This window comes from Tigriopus californicus, chromosome 11, assembly GCF_007210705.1.
Source record: "Tigriopus californicus strain San Diego chromosome 11, Tcal_SD_v2.1, whole genome shotgun sequence".
Taxonomy (NCBI): Eukaryota; Metazoa; Arthropoda; class Copepoda; order Harpacticoida; family Harpacticidae; genus Tigriopus; species Tigriopus californicus.
In genome coordinates, this window is record NC_081450.1 from 4150975 (window position 1) to 4176147 (window position 25173).

At 41.5% G+C, this 25173-nt stretch overlaps 3 protein-coding genes across 3 annotated transcripts in view; 1 reads left to right on the forward strand and 2 right to left on the reverse strand.

Annotated features, from left to right (window-relative positions):
* Positions 1 to 233: 233 nt before the first annotated feature.
* The window catches only part of LOC131890035 (protein dispatched-like), a gene marked incomplete in the record, with an annotated part of 31210 nt that continues 6270 nt past the window's right edge, over positions 234 to 25173 (forward strand). Inside the window, 6 exon segments of the mRNA XM_059239305.1 lie at positions 234 to 918; positions 7817 to 7943; positions 8280 to 8540; positions 9836 to 10095; positions 20098 to 20284; positions 20359 to 20542. Coding sequence (XP_059095288.1) covers positions 902 to 918; positions 7817 to 7943; positions 8280 to 8540; positions 9836 to 10095; positions 20098 to 20284; positions 20359 to 20542 — 1036 coding nt within the window.
* On the reverse strand, positions 11294 to 13431 carry LOC131890037 (uncharacterized). Its single transcript, XM_059239307.1, has 4 exons — positions 12993 to 13431; positions 12235 to 12448; positions 11913 to 12158; positions 11294 to 11838 (listed from the first exon to the last, which is right to left on the reverse strand). The coding sequence occupies exons 1-4, from the start codon at positions 13166 to 13168 to the stop codon at positions 11530 to 11532; spliced, it is 945 nt and encodes a 314-aa protein (XP_059095290.1). The 5' UTR covers positions 13169 to 13431; the 3' UTR covers positions 11294 to 11529.
* Positions 19965 to 25173, reverse strand: part of LOC131890036 (sodium- and chloride-dependent neutral and basic amino acid transporter B(0+)-like) — a 17662-nt gene continuing 12453 nt past the window's right edge. The window contains exons 2-3 of the mRNA XM_059239306.1: positions 22347 to 23118; positions 19965 to 22272 (exon numbers count right to left, since the gene is read on the reverse strand). Of these exons, the coding sequence (XP_059095289.1) occupies positions 20882 to 22272; positions 22347 to 22920 (1965 nt within the window). The 5' untranslated portion in view covers positions 22921 to 23118 and the 3' untranslated portion in view covers positions 19965 to 20881. The remainder of the gene's footprint in view (positions 22273 to 22346; positions 23119 to 25173) is intronic.

Below are 25173 nucleotides of genomic sequence, written 5' to 3' on the forward strand. Positions count from 1 at the left end.
TTCTTTATAGTCTCCATCTTGTTCTTCAACGTCCTTCCAGCACCAAGGCAAGGCAGGGGCAGGCCCAATGGGCAATCTAAAACGCGAGAGAAGAAGTGAGCAAGACAAGGAAGGCACCAACAGAGGAGTCCGTGGTCCTCGCACCTTGTGCAGAGGGCTTTTTCGTCTTCGCTATGAACGAACGAACGTACGCACATACTTCCCTCTCTGTCTCTCGGGTTAGTCTACTATGTAGGTACGTATGTAGACCTTGGAGACTCCTCTCGAGGAAAGAAGAAGGAAAAGAAGAGAAGCTAAAGCGAAGAAGGAATTGTACGAGTAAGGATTGTGGAATCCTCGGCAAGTCAGTTTGGTCTCACCACCCAACCCAACTCTACCCAAACAACCTCCCACACTCACTCGCTCTCTCGCTCTCTTTGCAAGTCTTGGACTCACTAAGTGAGTGGGTGAGTGCGTGTACCACACGCGTGTGGAGACAGTTTCCATGTAGAAAAGTGGGACTGGAGGAGAGCCACCAAAAATAGTTTACTTTCCTCGTGGATTGTGTCAAGTCGACTCCAGTTCTCTCGCAAGAGCCTCCTGCTGATATGGTGCAAGTGACCGAGTTCCGGGAAATCTCCGAGGGTCGCCCATGATCTGAACCCGTTCGAGTTCCACCTGGTGCTTGCATCATTCTCGAACCAGACTCATTGGAACAATGGAACATGACAGAACATGCCGGATGTTCCCGTCAGTGGTGGCAGTTCAAGTGAGTGGTTCATCATCATCCTAATTGGCACCAGAGGTCCAAGTCTGCCAACGGAAACACAAAACTCATTACCAACACCATCAACTGCGAAAAGTTGTCTTGTCGTCTATAGAACAAGCAAATATTTTTCACTTCTACTTAAAGGATCTGAAAATGAAGAAACTCTTAAGGTAAGGATTGAAGCAATAAATGTGGCAGTTGTCGTTGTGGCAATTAAGTCGTAAAAGTGACACACAGCAGGTTCTCTTTTGCAACAGATTTGACTAAGTGGTGTTAGACATCTTTGACCTGTTTTTTTCCCTTTGAAATTGAGCAATTCACGTTTCATATTCTGTTCATGCCCTCTCATGTCGTTTGAGTAAAGTTGCCCTGCCTTTAATCTTGGCTTGCCTGAGGAGTATTTTGAGAGAAAAGCTGTTCCAAAGTGTCAGTCTATTTACGAGGATTTGTCCAGGGACCACAAATTCGCGGAGGGACCTGTTGTTCTTCTCCATCAACCTGGCCTCCACGGGAGGTTTAGTAAATGTGAGCGTTTTCATTCAAATCCAATCCTTGGAGACCAACAATGGAAACATTAATCAACCGCCATTAAAAAGAGAGACCTTGAGAGCCCATCGACCCTAATGATCTTGGGGAAATGCACCATTGTGTAGCAATCAAGGCCATTTCCAGTCGCTGCAAAGACTCCTTCCTTTCCACTGCCCATAAAGTGCGCCGTTTTCGCTTCGACAGAAACGATGACAAATACGAGCCTTTTGAATGGGAAACTTTAGTCTCTGGTGATTGAACCACCTGTTCCATTTCCATGGTCCCATTGATTTCAATGATTTATGCATCCTTTGGCACGAGAGCTTTCCTCTTTGGAGTCAGCAAGACATGATGCGCTATTCTATTATAACATTCGAATGCTCGACAAATTTTGGCCCATAAATGGCCATGATATGGTTACTTCAAAGTCAAACAACAAAACATAAATTTTGTATTTTGTGTGAAGTCATGACAAGTAATGAATAATCTTGTTGTATTTCGAAAGCGCGAAACTTTGGAATTCAATGAAATTAATCAAGCAATTTTTGCTCACCCACAACCTGAGGAATTAGATGTACATAAAACTCCCAATTTGTTAACGTGCAAACCCTACCATTAGTTACTGACAGTATATGACCATGTGCAAGATATTCCTTAAATAAAGATTCCATCCTATCTAGATTGGTACCAATGTCTGAAAGTCTGATGATCCTGAAATTAAGTCCTAATGACAATCATTTGTGGCCTTTGAAGTATTATGAACCAGTACAGGGGCCCTTACTTCCAACGTAAGACAACCCAAACGAAGTGGGGAAGATGCGCAGTAAATTGCTAATTGGGCCCTATATTTGCGAGAGGCTACCTTACAAAGCGCCCTCTGCAGTGTAGAACCTAAACCATTTTTCTTGTGGCGTATGAAGCCTATTCAACGTTGCATTAAAATGCGCTGTTATTGCCAAGGAAGTGGTCGAAAAGTCACCAGGAAGGGGCGAACAAAGCAAGACTTTTCTTCTCAGGTGTCGTGGGTTCAAACCCCGGTGCCGGATGTTTATCTCTCAGGGTCGAGACGTGGTCCAGTAGTTACTCCGTGTTAGATTTTCCTCTTCAACCTTATCATGAAACATTTGGACTAACCACACCCACAGTCAGAGAACCAATATGATAACGGAGAAGGGCACTTGGAAATGAATGATGTATTAGCTGGCCCACCCCTGCTACCGTGACACCCAAACCGAAAAAGATATACGCAGAGCTATATTTGTTGGGTCAAATGAAGCTTCATTTATCATCTAGAAATACCAATTTGGTCCATCCAATTTTTATGAAACCTGATTAATGATCTTGACCTTATATTTGAGGAAAAAGGTCGTTGGAACTGAAGGGGTTGTGTTTACATGGAGATTAATGGAGATGAGTAATGAAATAAAGACTGATGGCAAAGAGAAATGCTTTTAAAGGTGATGTTCATGTCAAAAAGAACCGTTGACTAATGTGTGTACAATACCGCATTAACTCTCTGGCCAATATTTCATTGATCATGCTCTCATATGACCTTTTGCTAACGGTAACGCTGATTGCGGTATTGCCTTGGAACAAAATGAGAAAAGGGACCAATTGACACTCTTGAGTCTACTTGAACCAGCCATTAAGCAAAAAATATTGTTCCAACTTCCACCTCTCTCTCATCTTACAACCATGAAACTGCAATTATCCGGTGAATTATAGAAATCCAGAATTTGAATTCCCTTGCAAAATATGCAACCTATTTCCTACTTGGACCCTTTGCTTTGGGAAACGGATCTGTGCATGACCAAAGTTGCGGTGCACACTGGCTTTTGTGTATAGGCTGTTGTTCCACCATATATTTGGAATCGACCTTGGCCTTCAACAAAAGCAAGCTTGTTTAACCACGGAAGGAGCTCTTTGTACCCTGATGTTTCAACGGGTGCTCAATATCACAAATGGAACAGGAAGAGAGCAGGAAGAGGATCGACAAAGAGAATCTCTTTGAGCCTCTCAAGCACATCCAAGCATTGCACAACCTTTCTGCCTTCGAGATTGGAAAGAAACGACAGCTTGACACATTCATAAATTTCAAGGCTGTGAAAAGAATGGGTGAGGGGCGGGGAGGATTTCTTTAATGATTTACAGCCTTCGATTAAGAAAAACGGTTGTTCTAATCGACTCCCCGTGGAATCCAACGGGAACTGGTGGGTCCAAAATATCTAATTGGTTTTTCGTTTGAAAGGGTAAAGTTAGGTGTGGTTTGTGAGAAGTTTTCCGTTTAGAGCCCGAGGTCGCGTTTCATTCTCGTCTGACCTATTGATTGGAGGACACTGAGAACGAAAAAGGTCTGATGCTTTTCCAATGTTGAGCGTGGAACAAATGGCCTGAAGGCAAACTTTTCTCCCGGTAAATAAATGTTTAAGGAACGAAAACTGGAACGAACCGAACAGCAAACTTCTGTCTCAGAGTCACATTGGGACAAACGCACGTAGAATAGTGAATAAACAATAGGGAATAAAAGCCCTTTTTACAATGGATCCAAAACATAGATAAATGGTTCCAAGCATTAGCAGCCTGTCCAAAGACTGCCTCTGCTTCTGTCTCTTTGTGATGAAGATCCTTTCCTCTTTCCCATCTTTGGGGAGAGATAAATCGTCATTCCAAAGACAACACCCACACTCACCTTTGACATGTGCTCAGTTTCAAATACTTTACCGCCGTATATACGCTACGTTCGACCTCCTCAAGACGAGAAAGGTCATCGCTTCACCAAGGCTCAACCAAGAAGGATTAGGTTTCCCGTCATACGATCCTCAAGGCTTTTCCAAAGTGCCAAAGGGGGAAATGCTGCTCGATTTTAGTGGTTCATATTTGGCCAAGTCACTCTACACGCCATATCGAAGGATATGTAAACTCGACCGGGCTTGGTTCGATTAGTGCGGTCTGGGGCCTCTCTCGATGACGATAAATTATGCGTGTAATGTCCTTTCTTTCTGGCCTCTTGCAGCGCCTCTCTATCCACTCCAGAGATCTAGGCTTGTAGTACATCAAAGACTCGGAGATTGTACAAGACGACTATGAAAGGAATTTGTTATGCTTGCTTATGTACTTATGATTTAAAGTGGTGATTTCTTTTTTATGAGAATCTTTTTGGTGTCATGTATGGAAATGAATGACAGTTGATTTCCCTCCCTGGACACCAGAATATTATTTCAATGATTGCCACTCAATCCTGATGTTCGGACACTAAATATGTATTTTTTATGCATACATATTTGATTCATTGCTAATCACATAGCGAGTGTGATGAAAAGCTGCTAACGATGGTTTTAGTGCAGGAGGAAGGAGCCACACCCGGTTTGTACTTCATTCATTTGCAATTCCGATAGAGAGCATGGTCCAAATCAGATTAGTTCTTTGTGGGCATGGATTAGCGAGGATCCCCTGGAGATAGATCAGTGAGCAGAATCGAACTGATGACCTTTCTCACGATAAATAAGTACAAAACCACAATGCCAGGTCTTTTCCCTTTCATTTCTTCATTCCACAGACAGAATTGCCTTCGGTCATAATGTTTTGATGCAACACTTATATCACTCATAAGGCCAGGAGTTACTGTATTCGTGCTTACTAAAAAAAAGACTGCTTTTAGCGTTGAGAAAAAGACCACCCTCGGCACTCCCAAGTAATCCCGCAAGTTATAGGTAATGGCTCTTGTTTTAGGATTTTCTCCCTAAAGGCTCTTGTACAATGTCCATCAGTCATGTAAAGTGAGTCCATCGTTGCTCTCGGTTTCATCCAGGGACAACATCTCGCAGATCTTTGTAAAGGCCACTAATTCAATCAAGTGGGCGGCCACAACTTCCCCAATGAACTACGTACATCGGATGAACAAGACCGAACAGAAACCAATTCAAGCGAGAAACATCCAGACATAGTTGGTTCACTGGGAATGCGTTGAATACAAAACCAAAATTATGAATGTACAAAATATCATGGTGCAACAACCCTGGCTTCTATGAATTTCAATGCTGCCATGATATAAAAGGCTCACAGTTCAGACGATGTCCATTCATTGGCAAGGCCTAGGACTATGCACCAAGTGTGAAACCTTTCTGCCCCCTTCTACAGCTGCTAGATCATTCAAAGAGGATAATTCCGTCTCCTTGTGTCCTGTACTGCACTGCATAGTGTTATACTTCAATGCTAAAATTTAAACGCGCTTCCTTCTTCACAGACGAAGATGTGTAGAAACTCCCAAAATAACGCGTTACTATGTACTTTGATCCTTGTGCATCTGTGCCATCATCTGGTTCTTTCCAAGCAAGGCAAATGCTTGCCATAAAGGGTAACAACTATTCGACCAGCCTTGAGGTACACGTAGTTTTTCAGGTTCACTCAAACCTTCTCATTTGAGCCCAATTTCGTGGGAACCGAGAGCTCGGGAAAGTTTTGATTCCCCGATTGTGTTGATAAGCTTATTCACCGCACAGAATGGGAATGGAACACTTCTTGGAACCTTGAGAACTTGCCGCATTTTGACGCCCGACATACGGACGCAACACCCAAGGCCAGGACTACTAAAACATGGACCACGGGGGTCATCAATCAAATGGTCCGAAACTTGCCTTGTGTTAAGCCCTTTCATGTTCCAACAAAAGCTTAAGTAGGATGATACCTCACCTCTAACAGGTGAAGGGGTCCTGGACCAACATGAAAGCCTTTGAGAGCGAGGCAAAGGCCAAACGTGAAAAAGACACATTTGTCGAATGTAGAGGGAATAAGGAGAGCCTTTGTATGCTTCGTGGTTCAGTTCGTACTCACTATGATGATAAGGTTTCATTCCCAGAAACGCTATCAGAAATTGTTTTGCTTTGAAACAGAACCATTTGATTGATGTGGTACATCAGAAGGACGATCAGACTCAAAGTACAGAAGGAAAGCTCATCCGGTTTATGTGGCCTTTTCAAACTGTATTGAAACGCTACTATTTGTTTGATGGACCATCATCACAACCAACAACCAGGATGTCGATTATTTTGTTGAGGAAACCAGCCTACTACATACAATTGAAGCTTTTACGTAAATTTTAAGGTGAAAAGAGAACTGGTCCAAAGCTGTTTCTAACATGTGAAAATCATTTAACATAATTCAGAACGGCAAGGCCGTTGGAATGCATCCATTCGTGGAGGCAACAAGAATGCATTCCTGAATGGAAGCCTCTTTGCATACTTCAAATTGAGTGCTGTATTGCATTTGTTTGGGTGTGTAAAGTCCATTTAGGATGTAATTGGAAAAAGCCGTCCTTACAAATTTCAAAAGGCAGCTCCTACCGAATTTCAAAGGCTTTCTCCCCACCTTCAATTTGATATTGGAGAGGCGAGCTCCGTTTTCTTCCTTGTGAAGAGCCTTTTTTCCACTCTGTTTATTCCCTGGGTGTCTTGACTTTTCGTTTTTGCTTGGGTGTGCACAAGCAATGAGCAGGGATGAGGTGGAGAATTTTTCTTTCGTTGCGGTTCAATTTTTGAATTTACTGTACGGTAGGTGAGCGAATAGCACCGAACATAAGTTTCCTTAGTTTTTTGAACTGAACATATCTTTATTTAAGATTCATTAGCACGTATGAAATGTACTCAGCAAAGTCTTTTAATGCCACTTATATATTTAGTATTCACAATGAAAGGATCTTATTTGTTCATTCCAAGTCTTATCAAATAAGTTTTCGTGAGTCTCCACCTTTAATTTGGGCCGTCTTTTACACGAGCACAAAAAAATAAATAATTTTTCATTGATTTTTTTTAAATTGAAGTGACAAAAGTATATAAAAAATAAATTTAGATTCTAAAAAAAGTCATTATTTTGGGCAATGATTCTACAATTTCGTGAAATGCTAGGGCCGGTAATATCATTAATGCAATATGAATAATTCATTTCGATGTTATTGAGTCTGCTTTGGTTGCGTGGTCTTGGGCAAGCAAAGACTACGCTGACGACTTGTTTGCCGAAAGAAGATTGAGAAAGCCAATTTGCCAATGTAAATACAAGTACAAGAAGGCCAACATTTGGAGCAGCTTTCGATTTACACACATGTCCTTGTTATTAAATGGATGCGGGTGTGGAGAAAGTCTCAAAAATAGCCGCCCACGAATCTCAAATATAAAATAATTTCTCTCATTTCTTGAAAGCTGACATCCAACCATTTTGGAGCGTATTGAACTTGCTAAAACTTTTCATAGATTGTATTTAGCTTCCTGACTCTGACAGAGCATCAACTTCCAAGTTGAGCCTCGAAATTGTGTGCCAGTCGAAAAATGTCATTAAATGGCCATGGGTTTTCCCAAAGGTTGTGTCTTTGACTCAGGAATCTGCTAATATTGCCGAAGGAGACTATTTAGAACATCCCCTGTCAAGCTTCTCTTTTGATCATCTGGGGCGAGATCTATACACAAGACTCATCAAAAGGGATCCGAATTCCATGCCCCAATTCCACTTCTCAATTAGATAATGTTTCTCTGTCTTCCTTCGTCTTTGCAGATGTTACTCCCAAGTACTTTCCAATTATCCCTTTGGGATCATGCTGGCCATTACCTCGATATCAATCACCGCCCTAGTACTCTCTGTCACGCTACAAGATTTACCAGACTTCAGTGATCCACAAGCGGTAAGTTCAGTTCCAACTGGGATCCTCGCGAATGCCGAGTCCTGCATATTACTTTTTCTCCATCTGGAGCATGGGTTTTTGATCCAGTTTCTGGGGCTTTTCATGTCTGATTAGATCCAATAGAACCTGTCAGTGACCAAAGGTTGTTCATTACGTGACATTTGTCACCGTCAGCCCTCATAACTTTATCCATTGATGAGGATTGCCTCTCAATATCTCATACACTGTAGTGGACCCATCATGAGCTGATTACTCGTACAGTAATGATATTTAGAAGTATCTATGTGCTTCCAATACAATTTTTCCGAAACTGAATTTTCAATCCTTATTTTCCAGGGGTTTCTGACTCGAGGAACGGAAATTGCCCGCAGGTTGACAGCATATGAGAATCTCTTGGATTCCGTAAGCCATATCGGACCATTGACCACAAACCCATTGGAGGCTAGAAGTTTAGCCAATAAGGGTGGAAAGAATAAAGGAGGCAAGAGAAAACGGAGAAAGAAGAACAGAAATGGGACCAAACAGGGCGACGGGCCATATAAGAAGCGGAATGGTGGAAAACGCCATAGAGCAAACTCCAAGGACGACCTGTCGTTGGTGAGAACCTCGCGTATAAATATTGCATTCTGCCAACAGCTTCCATTTGCACCAATTGAAAAGAGTGTGCGGTAGTTAAGCAGATAGACGAGGGACAACAGCACGTGTTCCTAAGTGCTCTTCAGTTTTGCCAAGGAGGGTTAGCATTGAGGCAAAGCCATCCGCAGGGGTTTGATTGCACTTCTTGTCGAGCTTGCCGACAAATTGCTTTGGCGGCTGACGGAGACCTTTGTTTTGTCTCTTCTTTCCATGACAAATTAATTCTCTGTTGGGAGCCCAGTCACCATGAACAACAAACTGGTTCCAATGAAGCCGGTGCCAAGTTCCACTCAGATTTGTCAGATGGTCTTTAAGCACAATTGGCTTCCTGTTCCACTTGGTTGATCATTGGATGGACCGGAGACGAGCGAACCTTGGAACCTACTTGGGAGAGGGGGATCAAGCCAAGTGGAACGCAGTAACATTCGGACTCAAATGTCAGGAATATCGGGGCCTTGGAACACTTTTGGGGCCCCTTACTTGTGGTCAAGGGCAGAACCGCCGCCAAGGCGATTTTCTTCACAATCTTCGGTCTCACAACATTTGAAAGAAACTTATGGAGCTCTAAATTAGAGTTCATTCTGTGGGCAGGCACTTCCCACGAAGGTGGGAATAATAACATGAACCCTCTTGAATAATATTGCCAAAACTTCAATCTCGGTGGAATGTTTGTAAAACGCCGCCCTGAGAATCTAATAAATGTTGCAAGCCATCACTTCGGTTAACTGAGCTTCATCAAGCCTAAAATTCTACACTCCCAAACTTTTCAAGGAGCAGAGCTAATAGAGCCCCCTCATCCCTGGTCTCAATTTAAGTCCAGAGGGAAAGTGGAGAGTGCAAATATTCCAGGAGTGAGCACGTTTTCTTCAAGAAGGCTGCTGAAACGGGCATCTCCCGAGCACCAGTAGGGTCTTCTTGGTTGTCTTGGGGGGTATCTGCCCTTTCGGCCATTTGTCAATGTCTTGAGGGCTCGCTCTTTTCGTTGTTGGGAAAATGGACGTTTAAGAAAGGGAACAAGTCATTTCTGGCAACACTCAATTTGGTCGTCGATGCCGTTGATTCAATCAAGAATCAAGAGGGATGGCCGTCCATTTTGGTTTGGACCGTGAACAAAGGACTTGTTCAAGTGAGGATGTCTGGTCACAATTTGTTTCCTTGCTCTCTAAATCTAGACAAATGAGCCATGTTTCAATTCGTTGCATTTCGAGGTCTTCCCAAGGGACAAGACCTATCACCTGGCTGTGTTTTTCTTTCAGGATGCCCAGAATATCAATGCTCCTCGGGTTCTACCTAGTGAGGAAGAACAACTTTCCATGGATTTAGATCCTTCAGTGCCTCGGTATGGGATACAAAGGGAAGACCAAAGGCCCCTCAATGTCGGGAGAGCCTATGTGAGGAACAAGAGGAACATTGTGGAACCTCAAGCAATCTTATCCTCCTCTCAACATCGAGATATTGGTTGGATGTGTGGCGAACCAATGGCAGATTATGCACACGTGGTTTTCAAATCTAATCGGTAAGAAAGCTCCAACGAAAACAGTTTTTAACGTGCGAATAGGTTTTTATTGAAATTCTAGAAGATTTGTATCGGAGGTTGATGTTACGTTGGGAACCTATTTAACGCGCATTAACATTTTTCCTTTCAAAATCGAATTCCCCTCACAAAGGCTAGAGTTTCTCTAATGAGCTCCGTCATTTCTGGGACAAGTGATGAGAGACAAGGTGCCCCTCAATTCCAATTTTAGCCCTAGAGGAGAAGAAGTGAGCTGAACCAATTTTAAATAATCAGACAAAAGCCAACATCATCACTCATGAGTTTACTAAAAAAAACTCGAAAGTTGGAAGGCCCTGAGAGTCACTCAGTGGCTATGTAGAATATGCATATGCAAGAGTGTGACAAGGATATGCATGCAGAAAATCTATCAAATTCTCTTAAGACTGTCCTGATGGATTGAATTTTCGACTGCTTTTTTTTTAATAGCCGCTGCTTTTTTTGCCATGAAATTTATAACAAGTGAGGTTTGAAGAAAGTCGATATGGTCAAGACACCCTTGTCGAGTTTGACGAGAGGGCCGAGAGATTGGCCAAGTTTCTCCTTTAACAAGGCATGAAAAGGCGCGCGAAGAGACTGGCGACCGTTGAATACGAAGTTTTCTTTTGAGATAATGGGGTTTTAAGGTATCATTTTGACTCGAAACAGTTACGAGCTAAGATTTGATTTGTGGAAATTTGCTTTCACTTCAATGGTGACTAACACGCATAAGTGATCAGAGAGACATGTAATAAGATTTCTAATAGTTTCATTGTCATTCTGGAGAGACAAGATTCTACCCATGAAATCTGGTTTTCGTAAAAGAAAAACATTCCTTGCTGAGCCCTCCCATCAAAAGACATCCTTCAACTAGCTGACCTTTGAATCATTAGTCGAAGAGAGAGAGAGAAAATCTGAGAATGAGAGAATGAACGGCCATCACAAACACATTTTCGCAAAGTTCTACAAAACAGAATCTGGTTTTGTCGCTTGTTTGACGGAAAGAAAGTGAATGTTTCTGTAGCTGTTTTTACACGATGCTGGTTATAATTACAAAACCATCAGATTTATTGATGGCTTCGTTCGTTCTTTGAACATATGTTTTCGAAAACATGAATGGCAATTAATCTTATTGATCTTGTTTCCCCTCACCAAAACAAAATTATAATGCAGTTTCGCCGAATTAATCGATTAATCAACTTAAATAATGGAATAAATACAGTGTTAGATTGATAAATTAGCTGACCAATAATCTCTGGTCGCAACATTTTTGCGCCGGATGAATCTCTTAACCCTAATGTTTTTTTTGTTCCCAACACCAATGACATCTTTCGTTGTTAGTCCTGTCCAAAATCTTATCTACCACCACCAAAGTCAGCATGGTTAGTTATCATCAGGTCCAGTAGGCGAATGAATAAATCATTGGTCTCGGTGGGCATCCGTGTTGGTCAACGAGGACAGTTTCATCTCAAAACTCGGAGGCTGATAGAAGGTCCCATCACGGTCGTAAAATGCCGGTGGGATGTAGGTATGGGTGCCTTTACGCCAAACTCGTTCCTCCAAATGTCGGATCACCCGAGGCACATCATTCTTGTAGCGCTTGAGCAGTCCTTCCAGCTCGGCAACGTCCTGTGTGTTTTGGGTGATGTCCCCATAAACCTTGCGTCTTTGGACGAGATTGCCCAATTTGATCTTATCCACCGCACATTCCTCGTCATCGGAATCCTCCTGGAAAGTTCAATAAAGCATCCTTTAGGGGCGATTCCTTGGCTCCTTGGCCACGGCGTGGAGAAAGTGCTTACCTCATAATCAACACTTAGGTCGAGTTGACCGTGGTCCAATTTCTTCTGGTAGATCTCTTTCTTCTTCTCAATCATTCGCCGAGAATCATCGGCCATTCGCCGAATCAATTTTGAAGCAGAGGCCACGGCATGAGCCTTGCCGAGGTTCCAGGTTTTCTCTCCCACGGGAGTCTGATGAAGATATTCGTCCAGACCTGCGCAATTGCAGAACTCGATGTAGTATCCATCTGGATCTCGAACAAAGGCCTGAAAGACAGAAAATGGCTCTCAAGAGGTCTTGGAACACTCGGAGTGCCAATTCGTTGTCGTCGTCGTCTCTCACTTGATCCACAGCCTGATTGTTCTCTTCGGGGTTGGGCACCGAGATGTTCTTCCGGGATTTGGTGCCCAACTTGGCCAAGCGCACTCGGAGTTCATCCATCTTGTCGACTTCAATGGCCACATGAGACACGATCAAGTCATCATCTGAGTGAACAGCTGGGCGACCCTTGATCAAGTGGATGTCCACATTGCCAGCCGTTAACCAGGCACCATGTCTGAAAGAAGGGACCAAAAAATGGGAACAACTTTCGTTGAAGCCAGAGCACGAAATATGGGTACCGATCAAATAATGACCGATCTGGCCAGGTGGAAATGCATTACGCAAAACATGTTTGGTGTAGGAGCAAATAGCAACTTTCGACAAAAGTTTCCTTCTTTCACACTGTGCAAGCAATAGTAATCCCTATGCAGCTGAAAGCCCCAAAATTGAATACTCTTTGCTCTGAAGTCGGATTCAATGCCCATATTTTGGACGTTAAACTTTCCAGAGTTAGCAGCAAACGTCTGTGGCTGTCAGCCGCCCGCAATAAAAGCATTTTTTCAAAATTATTTGCAACCAATTTTACATAGTTCTATGATTTATCTTAGTACTGTTTTTTTTTATTTCGAAGTGTCTACTCTCTGCTCTTTCTTGAATTTTGAAACAGCCCAAATTTTGAAAATGGAACACCGTTCTGTGAGGTTATCGACACCGACTTAGTTTTAGTTCAACTCACTTTCAAAATAAGCTATTATTCACCAGTTATAACAATGAAGTACCTGTCGAAGTTGGGTCTAAGAATTTGTCGCATTCCCACCACATCGGTATAGAACTGAAGGCTTCGTCCCACATCACTCACAACCAGGGCGATATGGTTGACTTTGGTCCACAAATTGGACACACCTCGTGTGAAGAGATCCTCCTCTTCTTCTGAAGTCTTTACATGAGTGGTCATTGCTCCTTCGAGACGTGATACTCAAATGAGTAAACCCTCGAAAGTCGCCTTGACTTTATACCTTCGAAGCGTTGAAGGCCTTGAAAGCGCTCGGACTAGATGCGTCTTTATCGCTGGTTTTCCAGCCAAGTCGTTCCCAGGTCAGGGGAGTACCACGACATGGTTCAAGGGGCCATAAACATTCGGCGCATGAAACGTCGAAGAATAAATTGTTGGAAGACCAACAGACCAAAACACATCCCGTACGACAGACAAGAGTCAGTTTGACGCAACACTCTAGGAAAATGAACGGGTCACCGGTTAAAGTTTCTCCCTTTATCACTTTATCTCTCCCTTGATAGAAAGAGGAACAGACGGTTTGACAACTTGGCGCTTTCCGTTGATTTTGTCTGAACATTCGAGCTCTAATTATTGCCGGTGAAAATGGGGGCGGTCGAGAGTCACATTGAATCCTTGTTGGGAAATAAATACTTCACAGGGCTAGATGATGTGGGGTGTACAGATGTGGAAAGCAATAAAGTCACCCAAAATCACAAAAATGTTCTTTTCATTCCGCTAAAGTACTTGGCAACATTTGGAATATATATAGACTGTTTTGATCTTAGAAGAACTGTTGGCCCTGTTCTCCTCCGTAATCATGAAGACCAGGGATCGACCAATCTGGGAACATTATTGTGCCTTAATAATGATATTACGTAAAAAAATTCAGAAATTCGCATAGGTTGTGTCAATTTGAACAGCTGTATCCATAGATAAGAGGTGTATAAGAACAGAAAGTCAAAATGGATGAGAGTCATCGTGATCGAGGTTGCCTTTGGACCTTCCTCTTTCCCACAAGTCCAATTGAATTTGCAAACCAAACCAAACTTTAAGTGCTCTTGAGCTCGATTGAATTTCCGATGCCATCTAAACTTGTCATTGAGGACCCTATCCAACAACATTAAATCATTGGTTATGATTCCAGATGAACGTCTCTTGAAGTAATTGATAAGATATTCCAAGCTCTAGGAATGTTGTTATATTGCTATTTTTACTTTTAGGGAGGGCCCTTTGTGCTTATACCTATGTTTTTGTCTTTTTATTTGACAAAATATGTCACTTTCACTTTCGTTACTATAGGGGCCTTTATTCGCTACGTCAGACAGCCCAATGAAATGAGGAAGAGGCACGGTAGATTGCTAAATAAACTGCTTGTGCTATGCCAAGAAAGCGATTTCTTTTCCAGACATTGTGTGACCTGATTTATTAATTATATGTAAGATTTTAATACATTTAACCAAAAACAACTCTGACCCATTGTAATTCAATAAAGAGAAATCGGCCCAATCGGCCCTATATTTTGGTGGGGGCTACCGGGGCTAACTCACAAAGCGCCCTCTGAAGTGCAGAACGTAAACCATAAATCACGTAGCGTAGGAAGTCTATGAGGAACTATCACTATTTTTTATATTGACGTCTACCATAAAATACATTCGATCGCTTCGTCATCAATTTTAAACTCCATACATAATATGATTTCCCCCAAAAAGATCTAAATGACCAAGGACTTCAGGTGGTGTACACCTATCAGAAAAATGTTGGTATTTTACAGTGTTAAATTTATAAGATACCACCGAGGCCCTTAACATCGCCATGGATCTCAGTTTAACAACAATGTACATTTTTCGTCAATAAGATTTTTTCTGGTGCTTTTTTGATCCTACTCAAGCTTTTCACATTCGTCCTCTTCGCAAGATTAGTTCTTGGTACTATCTTTACTGCCTTAGGTGAGGCTACGAAGTTCAGTTCAACGAACTTGGATCTTGAACATCGTCATACAGTACGAGATTGCAAGTGCCTTATATCATGTCGCATAAAGTCAATTTTAGCATACCTTCTGGGGGTCTGGGGAAAATTGAAGATTGAAGGACTAATCAAGAAAAATGACAGGTAGTGCAAATGTGGCACAAAATACGCAAGTAGTTCACAAATGGCTTTTCCAATCCGATACTGTGTAGGAAATCAAATCTATTGTTATTAATTCCCACAGTGGCAAAATAGCCTTTAAAGTTTTCACGGAAGTTCATAAACACGTCTTGGTACTTTACTACCTTTGAAAATCATAGGGAACAACATTGATTTTATTGCTTTCTAGAATTCTAGCCCACTTTAAAAACTTACATGTCTAAAAAACTATAAAAACTAAAATTATCAAAAACTTATTCAATGTAAGTTGAAAGCCCACTTTGTTAGCACTTGAATATAAATTATGATCTCATCTTTTACACCGCCACCGCCACAACAACTTCTCTGAGGCTTCATTGATTTTTATGAAATTTCCAGTGACTGCTTAACAAAGTATCCTTTGAATGTTTCTGAAACAGACTTTCAAAAATCTGGGTTTTTTTNGAGGCTTCATTGATTTTTATGAAATTTCCAGTGACTGCTTAACAAAGTATCCTTTGAATGTTTCTGAAACAGACTTTCAAAAATCTGGGTTTTTTTTGGGGGGAGGGGGGTAAATATGGTTGTATCATGTTCTGGCTTACTTTGAAAATTATTCAAGAAAAGAAAAATGATCTTTCATTTTTGCGATAGCGAAAATCGGTATCAATTCTTTGAGAAATTGAATTAAGATACAACCGGGGCATTTTGGGGCTATAAACGATGAAATTTGGACCATTAAATCCCATGTAACTAAGTAGCGGAATAATAGATGAAATCATAGTTTATAATCAAATGTGTTTCCAATTTACATTGAATATATTTTTGAAACCTTTAATTTTTAGACATTAAGTTCTTTATGTGGGCTAGAGTATCATAAAGCAATATATTCAAAGTTGTTCCCCATGATTTTCTGAGGTAAGAAAGTGCCAAGATGTGTTTGGGATTTTTCTTGGAAACTTGATAAGGCTTTTTGAATACCCTGTTTCGTTATCGTAAGGTAAGTGTATTTTTTGAGTATTGGATCAATATCCCATGCAGCAAATGCTGCAAGGAGGTCCGTCCTTCTGGCAAACACAGCAAACTTTGTTGTACTATTTTCTGACCCCCTGGCAGCACTTTGGTATCCATAAGATGAGCGGAGAGGTCCAAGTTGATCTTTTCATTGCTCTTGATCTAGCCTTTGAAAGCCTTTATTACGGCTCGGATCCTTGTTTATTGTCACCGGCCGGCCTTGTTCCACTTCGCTTGCAAGTGTTCCACAAGATTAAAAGGGTCTTCCAGATGCGACAAACGAAATGGACTGGCGGGTGCTTCTGAGGGTCCTTAAGATCTAGCTAATGATGCAGTTGCTCGAGGTCATTTGGATCATGAAGTTCCGGTGGGACTCATCTCGGAAAATTCAAAAAAAACCTTTTGGTTTTGTAAGGGTTTACCGGGTTTGCTGTTGTTTTGTTGTCAATAAGTTCAATTCCGAACCTCTTTAATCAGTCCTGCCGACAATGCCAAATTGGCCTGGAGTGAATTTCAACTAGGAAATAACATTTTGGAGCTTGGAAGCATATCAGGGTCAGCAAACACTTTCGTGTGATGATTAAACTCTTCATTTTGCAAAATAGGGTAGAGGAACGAATCTAACTTCAAAACATAACAAAAATGTGTCTTAGTCTCAAAGAACATTTGAATATTAATCTGACCTTAAACAGGGAAAAATCAAGCCGGAAATGATGTGCACGGAAACAAGTCAGGCTTGCCACGATTTAGTAAGTGTATGAAACGGCCAAATGCACATTTGTTAATCGGCATTGATCCAATTCAAGAATTGACTTACGTCAATCAAGAGTTTCGAATTTCTTACTCATTTCCGTGGAGGAATAAAATTCATTGCTCAAGAGGTCACGATTGAAAGCCTCCCCCAAAAGAAAAGAACTAAAATGCCACCACGATAATTTTGACAGCCCTGTCGCTACTGCTAGACCACCATTAGAGCCTCCAAATCTCGTGTTTTTATATCTGTTTTGTGCTTTTTGCCCAGAGCTTTTCCTGGAAATGTTTTCACCAACTTTTATAACTCATTCCTGGACATACTTCACTTGTAAAAAAAACATTAAAAAAACTTTTTGATGTAAAAAGCTATTCCAATGGATAAAAAATTTAACATGACAGTGTGGGTGAATGGCGGTTGGAATAATAAAAAATGTCAAATTATTAAAAGAACAACGCACAAGCAATGCTTTACCCATTTCATTGCACAATAAGGGTAAAAAAGTGTGATCTTTTGAGTCTGACTCCAAACAACTAGCGCTTTTCTTGTTTAGAGACACTGTTTCCTCGGCAAGCGATTGTTTTCCCCAACCTTACCAAATTTGCATTCACCACGAAATTGTGGAGTATGAAACGAATACAATTAAAGCATTTTAGCACACTGAAATAAAAAATCAACGAGAAGAACTATTTAATAAGATACCCTGCCATTGGTACGGGCAATTGGTCTTCCACTATGTCAATATTTCACATTAGGCGTACAAACTAGATTGGGGATCTGGTCGGTCACCTTCAGGCTAACCCCATTTGGATAAACGTCATTCTTCACCGATTAGTTAGCGGTGCTCATTTTTAAATTTGTGACAAACTGTTAGAGAGGTTTAGATAGAGGCTTTAAGGGCTATTAATATCGTGCTATATTAGGTTGGGTTAGGTTAGGTTTGATAAGTTTAGGCTAAATTTAAAAAAATAGCACCGCCAACTAATCGGTGGAGAATAACGTTTACCGTCTATTTGAGTTCAAAAGTGAGCGTCATTACTTTGCCAAATTAACACTTAATGAATGAAGGATAATTGCTCTGCACGAAATTGTCAATTTTTTTATCATTAAAAACTCCATTTGACAAAGAAATTATGAGTAAAAAAGTTGAAACTGATCCTCATGTAGGTGACGTAAGAAAGAAATCCTCTCATAGGGTGTCCAATTTACCAAAAGTTCGCTCCTCTTATCAAAAAATAAAATAGTTTCGCTGAAACCTTTGAATTAACAATTTCGATAGACAATTCAATGGTCTCAAAGTTGTCTGTTAGTGTCTGGTCTTCAACTCAATGGCTATTCTTGTTAAAAAGGAGCTAAAGTAAATACAAAAATGAATTATTGCTAATGAATATTACAATATTTCATTGTACAAGAACTTTGGAGATTTGGCGCCATTTGAAGCATTGTGATCGCTTGAGTGGCTGCAGATTGAACCTAGCAAATTAACCATTTAGTTCTACTTGTTTTCTTAAAATTGAAATTACCTAATTAGTTATATGAAATTCAACCTCCGTCTCTTTTGCAATCGGTATTTAAGAGAAAGGTGATCGTGGTAATCTTTCTTTTTGATGAGAAACAACGCGTCGCCCATTGTACTTCTTCGCTCCTCCTTTGTTGGGCAGAATTCTTTTTTAATGAATATAAATGTCAAATAAGTAGGGGTCATTGATGACAATTCGATAATATTTGTCAGAAGTGAAGATTTCGTAGCAAGCTTCTTCTATCCTAACGTCATATCTGTTCACTCTCAAACGTGATACCAACTTATTTAGTGTTGTGATGGATGAACACTGCAATTGAAAACTACTCGAAAGGTAGTTGACGTGAAAGGTTCAGAATGGTTGTTTGCCAATGAACCAGTGTCAAAGAGATTTGGTAATGAGTCCGTCTATCGTCAGATGGATAAGATAGAGGCGAAGGATGTCTCGAGAAGTGTCTGTCAAAGTGAAAATTGAAAAGAGATGTCATTGAGCAGGGGCGATAAGATCATTTCCATCAAGACCCGATTGCTGGGGTGCTTCGTGCGGATTTGCAATTATTGTGATTCCTCAAAACCTTAAATGATCTTTTTTGGGAGGGGGAGGGAGGGATTAATTTAATGTTCTGCTAGTGCAATGGAATTCTTAATCAGGTAATGACTTGGGGGATATTATTAAGCAGAAATATATTATTATCTCCGATGTAACCAAGTGTTCCGAGTTTTTAACTGATCATTTTTTTGTGAAACATTTGAGGAAGAATAATTGGCGCATCAGTAAAATTTAAAGGCAAAATTTACCCTATACATCGCTTGTAACTTCAATTCAAGATAACGCAAAATGGTTCACTTTAAGTAGTTTTCTTCTGGCTAGATGTAATGGCTTTAATCAGCTAAATGAACTAGTACAAAAGTGTAAAGTTTTCAGTCTGAGTAATACCTGTTCATGCGACGGCGCCCCTGTGAAAGTCAATCCTCATCCCCTGAACAATCTCAACCCAATGCTTTTTGACAGGAGGAATTTAATCCGATCGGTTTTGTCATCGTCTAGGAAAGGCATTAAATCCTTGGCCATTGGCACTATACAGTACTGATGGAAAATTCCAATCGAACAATCCACCTAATCGAGAATTGCTCCAATTTTGATGTCGCCAATCCCAAGGCAAAAAGCAATCTGTCCAATCCTTTGGGCCTAAAGCAAATTCCGAAATTACTTAGTCTCTGCAAAATTGATCGCACTATTATCTGGGAAAACATTGTTGAGTTCTTTCTCCAATGAGGGGCTTAATAACTCCGCTCCTTTGGCATCAAAAAGACTCTCTGGCGCCATAAATTAAACGTCTTTGTTCGACGGAGGATACCATATTACGTGGAGAGCATGCCATGGCATTCTTTCTATGGTTCATTTTCCGAAGTGCGCCAACCCCCCAACAAAAGATTGCATAGCTACTAGCCAGTCGACGGTCTCCTTGTTCCATGTCCTTGCCCAAATGGTTGCATGACATGCTTCTAATTAGTACCTTGTTCCATAGACAAAGCTCACCATTTCATGAATTAGTGCACTGCACACCTCAAAGGGACATGTGCGTATCTTGAAATGCGGGAAAAGTTTATTTCACAATTTGAGCACCTTGCGCATAACTCGTAACTCGTCAAATGTCAGGGTGACGATACTGAAATGTTTGAAATGTGAGCAAATCATTGGATTATTATATTTCTTTGCAGGGGACGGGATCTCTTCACCCATGACAATGTCATGTCAATGTGCACTGTTGAATCCACCCATTTGAGGGACGCCCCTCAATTCAAGGACTTGTGCGAGACCCAGGGACCAGTGGATTGCTGTCCAGGTTGGAACTTGGGCGGATACATTGCCCTTCTCAACAACCGTAGCTCTTGCTTTGGCATCACGGTAAGATTGGGCCTTGTCTCTGGAATTGTCTGACTTGGTGGGTAAACCCGGACATTTTCTTCATCTATTTCCAGCCTGAAGATGTTCAGTACACGAAGGAGTTGCTGTACCTTTGCTCACGCTATTACCATAATGGAGACCTCTTTCCGGATTGCATGCACAGCCAACGACATTGTCGTCACATACCCAAACTGTGTGCTACATACAATGCGGTCTATAACATCTTCCACTTCCTCACGGATGATCAATTCATGGCCCGAGATGTAAGTAGAAATAGCCACGGACTTACACGAGCCTTGAGTTGATCCAGCAAGAGTTTTGGGCATAGAACTTTGTTTTTAAGTCTCCTATGTTTGTTAAAACTTTTCCGCTTCTCTAACTAGACGATATGAGCTATGACACACGGATTAAGAACGCACATGTCGTGCTTGGGGTTTGATTCTTAGTCAGGAACTTTAGACGCGCTTTTCAAGGATGCTACAACATGCTCCAAGTTTGCTTCAGTCTTTTTGCTTGAATTGCCTTCTTTCTTTTCGTTCTGTCTCTATAATGTCGCTTACAATGGATAGTTCTTCGGTGAGCCAAGTCAGAAGCATGTCACAAACTAGGAAGAGAGTTGGGCTGGTCAAAGCCCGTTTGTTCTAAAGACACGCACAAGGCTCCTCTTTGTCGGCAAAGGTCCATGTTTGAAAGGGACTCAAGGTCGAGTTTCCGCAAGCGATAGTTTGCCAAGCATCCATCACAACAGCCTCGACCCAAAGCCGGACTCCACGTTCCTTCAGGTCGAAGAGTGTCTCGCAACGACCCACCTTTCACCAAGGTTGAACCCACCACCCACATTATCCAACCAACCGTTGGACTGAAGGTCAGGAAAAGGACACTGAACCCAAACCACACGGTCCATTGCGGGTATTCTTGGTCCTGTTCGAAGACTGGATGCTTCCAATTGACGATGTACAGGACGATGACCACTAGACAGTAAATTGGCAGGAAGAACCAGGTGATTCGATAGTAAAGGCTATCCCCGGCCTTGTCACCCTCCATCATCCGGATATCACTCAATATGTTTGGAATGCCGTAAATGTAGCAGAATCCCATGGTTTCGATAAAAGCCAACACCAGGATGGGAAACCCAACACCATAAAAGTCAATGACGCCCACAAGATTGGAGCCTCGTGAAGTGGTCAATGGAAGTCCAAGTAAGAACAGACCCGTGCACGCAATGGCTGTGAGAGGAACTTTAGGGTGGTTGAGAGAAGGCCAGCATTCTTTCAAAGTAGTTAGGTTGGCCAGGACGGTTTGGAAGCTCGAGGCCAAACCCACCAAGAACAACATCGTGAAGAACAGAACTGACCAGACTGCAGGAAATACCATTCGGGATAAGGCCTCCGAAAAGGCCACGAAAGGGGTGCCGGAATTCTTTTTCACGGTCTCGCCGAAAGTGGTACCGGTCTCAAGGGCGTAGGTGCCCATAACACAATACATAATCACTGTGGTTATCAAGGAGACTCCGGTGTCCACCAAGCAAATCAGAACACAGTCTTGGTGGGTGGAGTTGTGGAACGAGTTGTACGAGCTCAAGACTATGATCCCTCCGTAAGCGATACCTAATGAAAACATCACTTGATCCGTAGCATCTTTCCAAATGGCCTGATCGGCCAACTTCTCGAAATGAGATGGGATGAGCATCTGAAGTCCGATGCTGGCGCCAGGTAAAGTCAGTGCTCTGATCAGCAATGTGACCAAAAGTATGCTCGTCATGGGCACAATGAAGAACACAGTTTTCTTGGTGGACTCCAAGCCATTACGAACGCTGAAGAACACCATGAACCAAGTCAGAACCAAGCCGACAGCCACTGGTAAAGAGAAGGACCCCAAATCGGTCCATGTTGTCAGATCCTCCCTCATGATCACGGACTTTTCCCAAAAGAGCTCGGCTCGACTTTGATTAGTGATGTTGAGGAACGCTCTGGGCCCACACGAGTCTCCTAGAAGTGATGGAATATTTACATATTTCTAATGTGACACTGGTAGTGATTCAAAGGATCAAAACTGAATATACCTGGGCACGCCACCCATGGGAGGTCATCGGCTTGAGTCAAAAGGGAACTGACGGAATAAGCCGCATAAATTAGACCGTACGTGACGATCACCGGATAAAAAGTGTGCATCAAAGTACACATGGTCATCATGGAAATACCAACTCCCTTCAGGATTGGACAACATCGCCACACATTCACTAAATTGGATTTGGAGAATTGCGCCATGGTGGTCTCAAGGTAAACCATGGGCAATCCCAAGACGGCCAGCATCACGAGATACGGTATAAGGTAAAGACCATCACCATGAATGAGCACTTTCTGTGGGAACCTCCAGATGTTGCCCACCCCCACGCAATAAGCGATCCCGGCAAAGATGAACTCGGTCCGAGATTTCCAGAAGCCTCGACTCTCCGTGAGATATTCGAGAATACCGATTCCTTCCAAAGTCTCATGTGAGCCTCTATCCTCATTATTCAGCATAAACACGGATCCAGAATGACTGAAACCGCCCAGGCTAAGGCGTTTCAAGCGCTTCAAATGCGGCACTTTCATTTTGACTGGATGCTCATTGCTTGTACTGCAAACTGAGTTCATATCGGTTATGCACTTGTTATGGCCATGTGTTTTCCTCGCATTGAGACGCCTTCACTACAAACGGGGAAGATTCTTCAACTATAAATATGACACACCACGGTCCTTCGTTATCCACGCGCTCGTCCAGGTTGATAGGACTCTCTTTGGTTTAATGGATCTTCCAGCGAGTTGTCCGCTACGTATTTCATCACATGAAACCTGCGTAGAATGAATCCCAATACATTGCGACACCAAGGGTATAATGAGATATACATACATTCCACGTACTATATTCCTTTGTGCAACCAAAGGAAACCGGTTGCATGTGTGAAACTTTTATTTTTCAAGCGTTTGCTGAATTGTGGAGATCACAACTATCTCGTACATCTGTATTTTGTTATGACTAATGAACCAGGCTACCTGATTAATGTAATACGTAGAATTATTTCGCGTATGAATCATGCAATAACATGGGTTAGTTTTTGTTTGTGATTTGCTATTGTGAAATGTAGTTATCCAAAATAGTACTGAGTTCTTCCTTGCAAATTGGATAGGGAAGTGTGAAATCCGTTGCAGAAATCGTGGGACGAAAAGTAAATGCCTTTGAATGCGCCAACAGTCAGTCAACTTCAAGTTACTTCTGTAACCCTCGATATTTGCAATCATGAAATGTATTTTCTGTAAAGCCTTTTTAGATTGAAAAGGCCTTAACTTTTTTTCGCGAAATCAGATCATGCCATGGTAATACCATGTGTCATTTATCAATTTATCGAGCGAGTGCATTGATTTTAACTTAACTGGCATAGCATTATAAACATTAAGTCCTTTTCAAAGCGCCCTCTGTTTCGGCTAGGTGTTGCCAAACAAACGTAGAAACAAGAGAATACACTTGTTGCGTGAAGATGCCAAAGTTTATCAAGAGATTATTAAATGCACAATATAACGGATAAGCCACCAACTCTTTTGGGAGATGTTTCAAATCCTCTATGGGTAAAATTCCGAACGATTATGACACGTAAATAATCATTTTGCAGGGGGCTGTATACTGTTTGATTGATAACTGGTCAACATTTTGGCAATCATCGTTTCCAACAAAATCGTACTAAGAAAAACACAGTTTCAACAAAATTTGGTGACTAGCCTTTAAACATCACTTTTGCTAAACTTTCCCCTTTACCTTTTTAACGTAATTTTATGGAAATTGATGATGATGAGAAGTCGCTGGTATGCTTCAAGGTTACAATATATAGATAGCTCTCTGTTTATTCCTGTAAGAATGTCAAAAGGGTTTGTAACTTTACCCTGCTGGTAGCATTTGAGAGATCTCTAAGAGAGGTTGGTGGTGCATTTATGGCTTTAGAATAAATCAGCAATAAGTTGTTCAACGAAAAATCCCATGTTAAAGTCAGGCATCTTAGAGCGTATTCTTGCATTTCTGCCTTTGTTTGTCAGCAACCTGCTGTACCGTACAACTTACTTCTGTAACCCTCGATATTTGCAATCATGAAATATATTTTCTGTAAAGCCTTTTTAGATTGGAAAGGCCGTAACTTTTTTTCACGAAATCAGATCATGCCATGGTAATAGCATGTGTCATTTATCAATTTATCGAGCGAGTGCATTGATTTTAACTTTACTGGCATAGCATTATAAACATTAAGTCCTTTTCAAAGCGCCCTCTGTTTCGGCTAGGTGTTGCCAAACAAACGTAGAAACAAGAGAATACGCTTGTTGCGTGAAGATGCCAAAGTTTATCAAGAGATTATTAAATGCACAATATAACGAATAAGCCACCAACTCTTTTGGGAGATGTTTCAAATCCTCTATGGGTAAAATTCCGAACAATTATGACACGTAAATAATCATTTTGCAGGGGGCTGTATACTGTTTGATTGATAACTGGTCAACATTTTGGTAATCATCGTTTCCAACAAAGCAGTACTAGGAAAAACACAGTTTCAACAATATTTGGTGACTAGCCTTTGAACATCATTGTTGCTAAACTTTCCCCTTTACCTTTTTAACGTAATTTTATGGAAATTGATGACGATGAGAAGTCGCTGGTATGCTTCAAGGTTACAATATATAGATAGCTCTCTGTTTATTCCTATAAGAATGTCAAAAGGGTTTGTAACTTTACCCTGCTGGTAGCATTTGAGAGATCTCTAAGAAAGGTTGGTGGTGCATTTATGGCTTTAGAATAAATCAGCAATAAGTTGTTCAACGAAAAATCCCATGTTAAAGTCAGGCATCTTAGAGCGTATTCTTGCATTT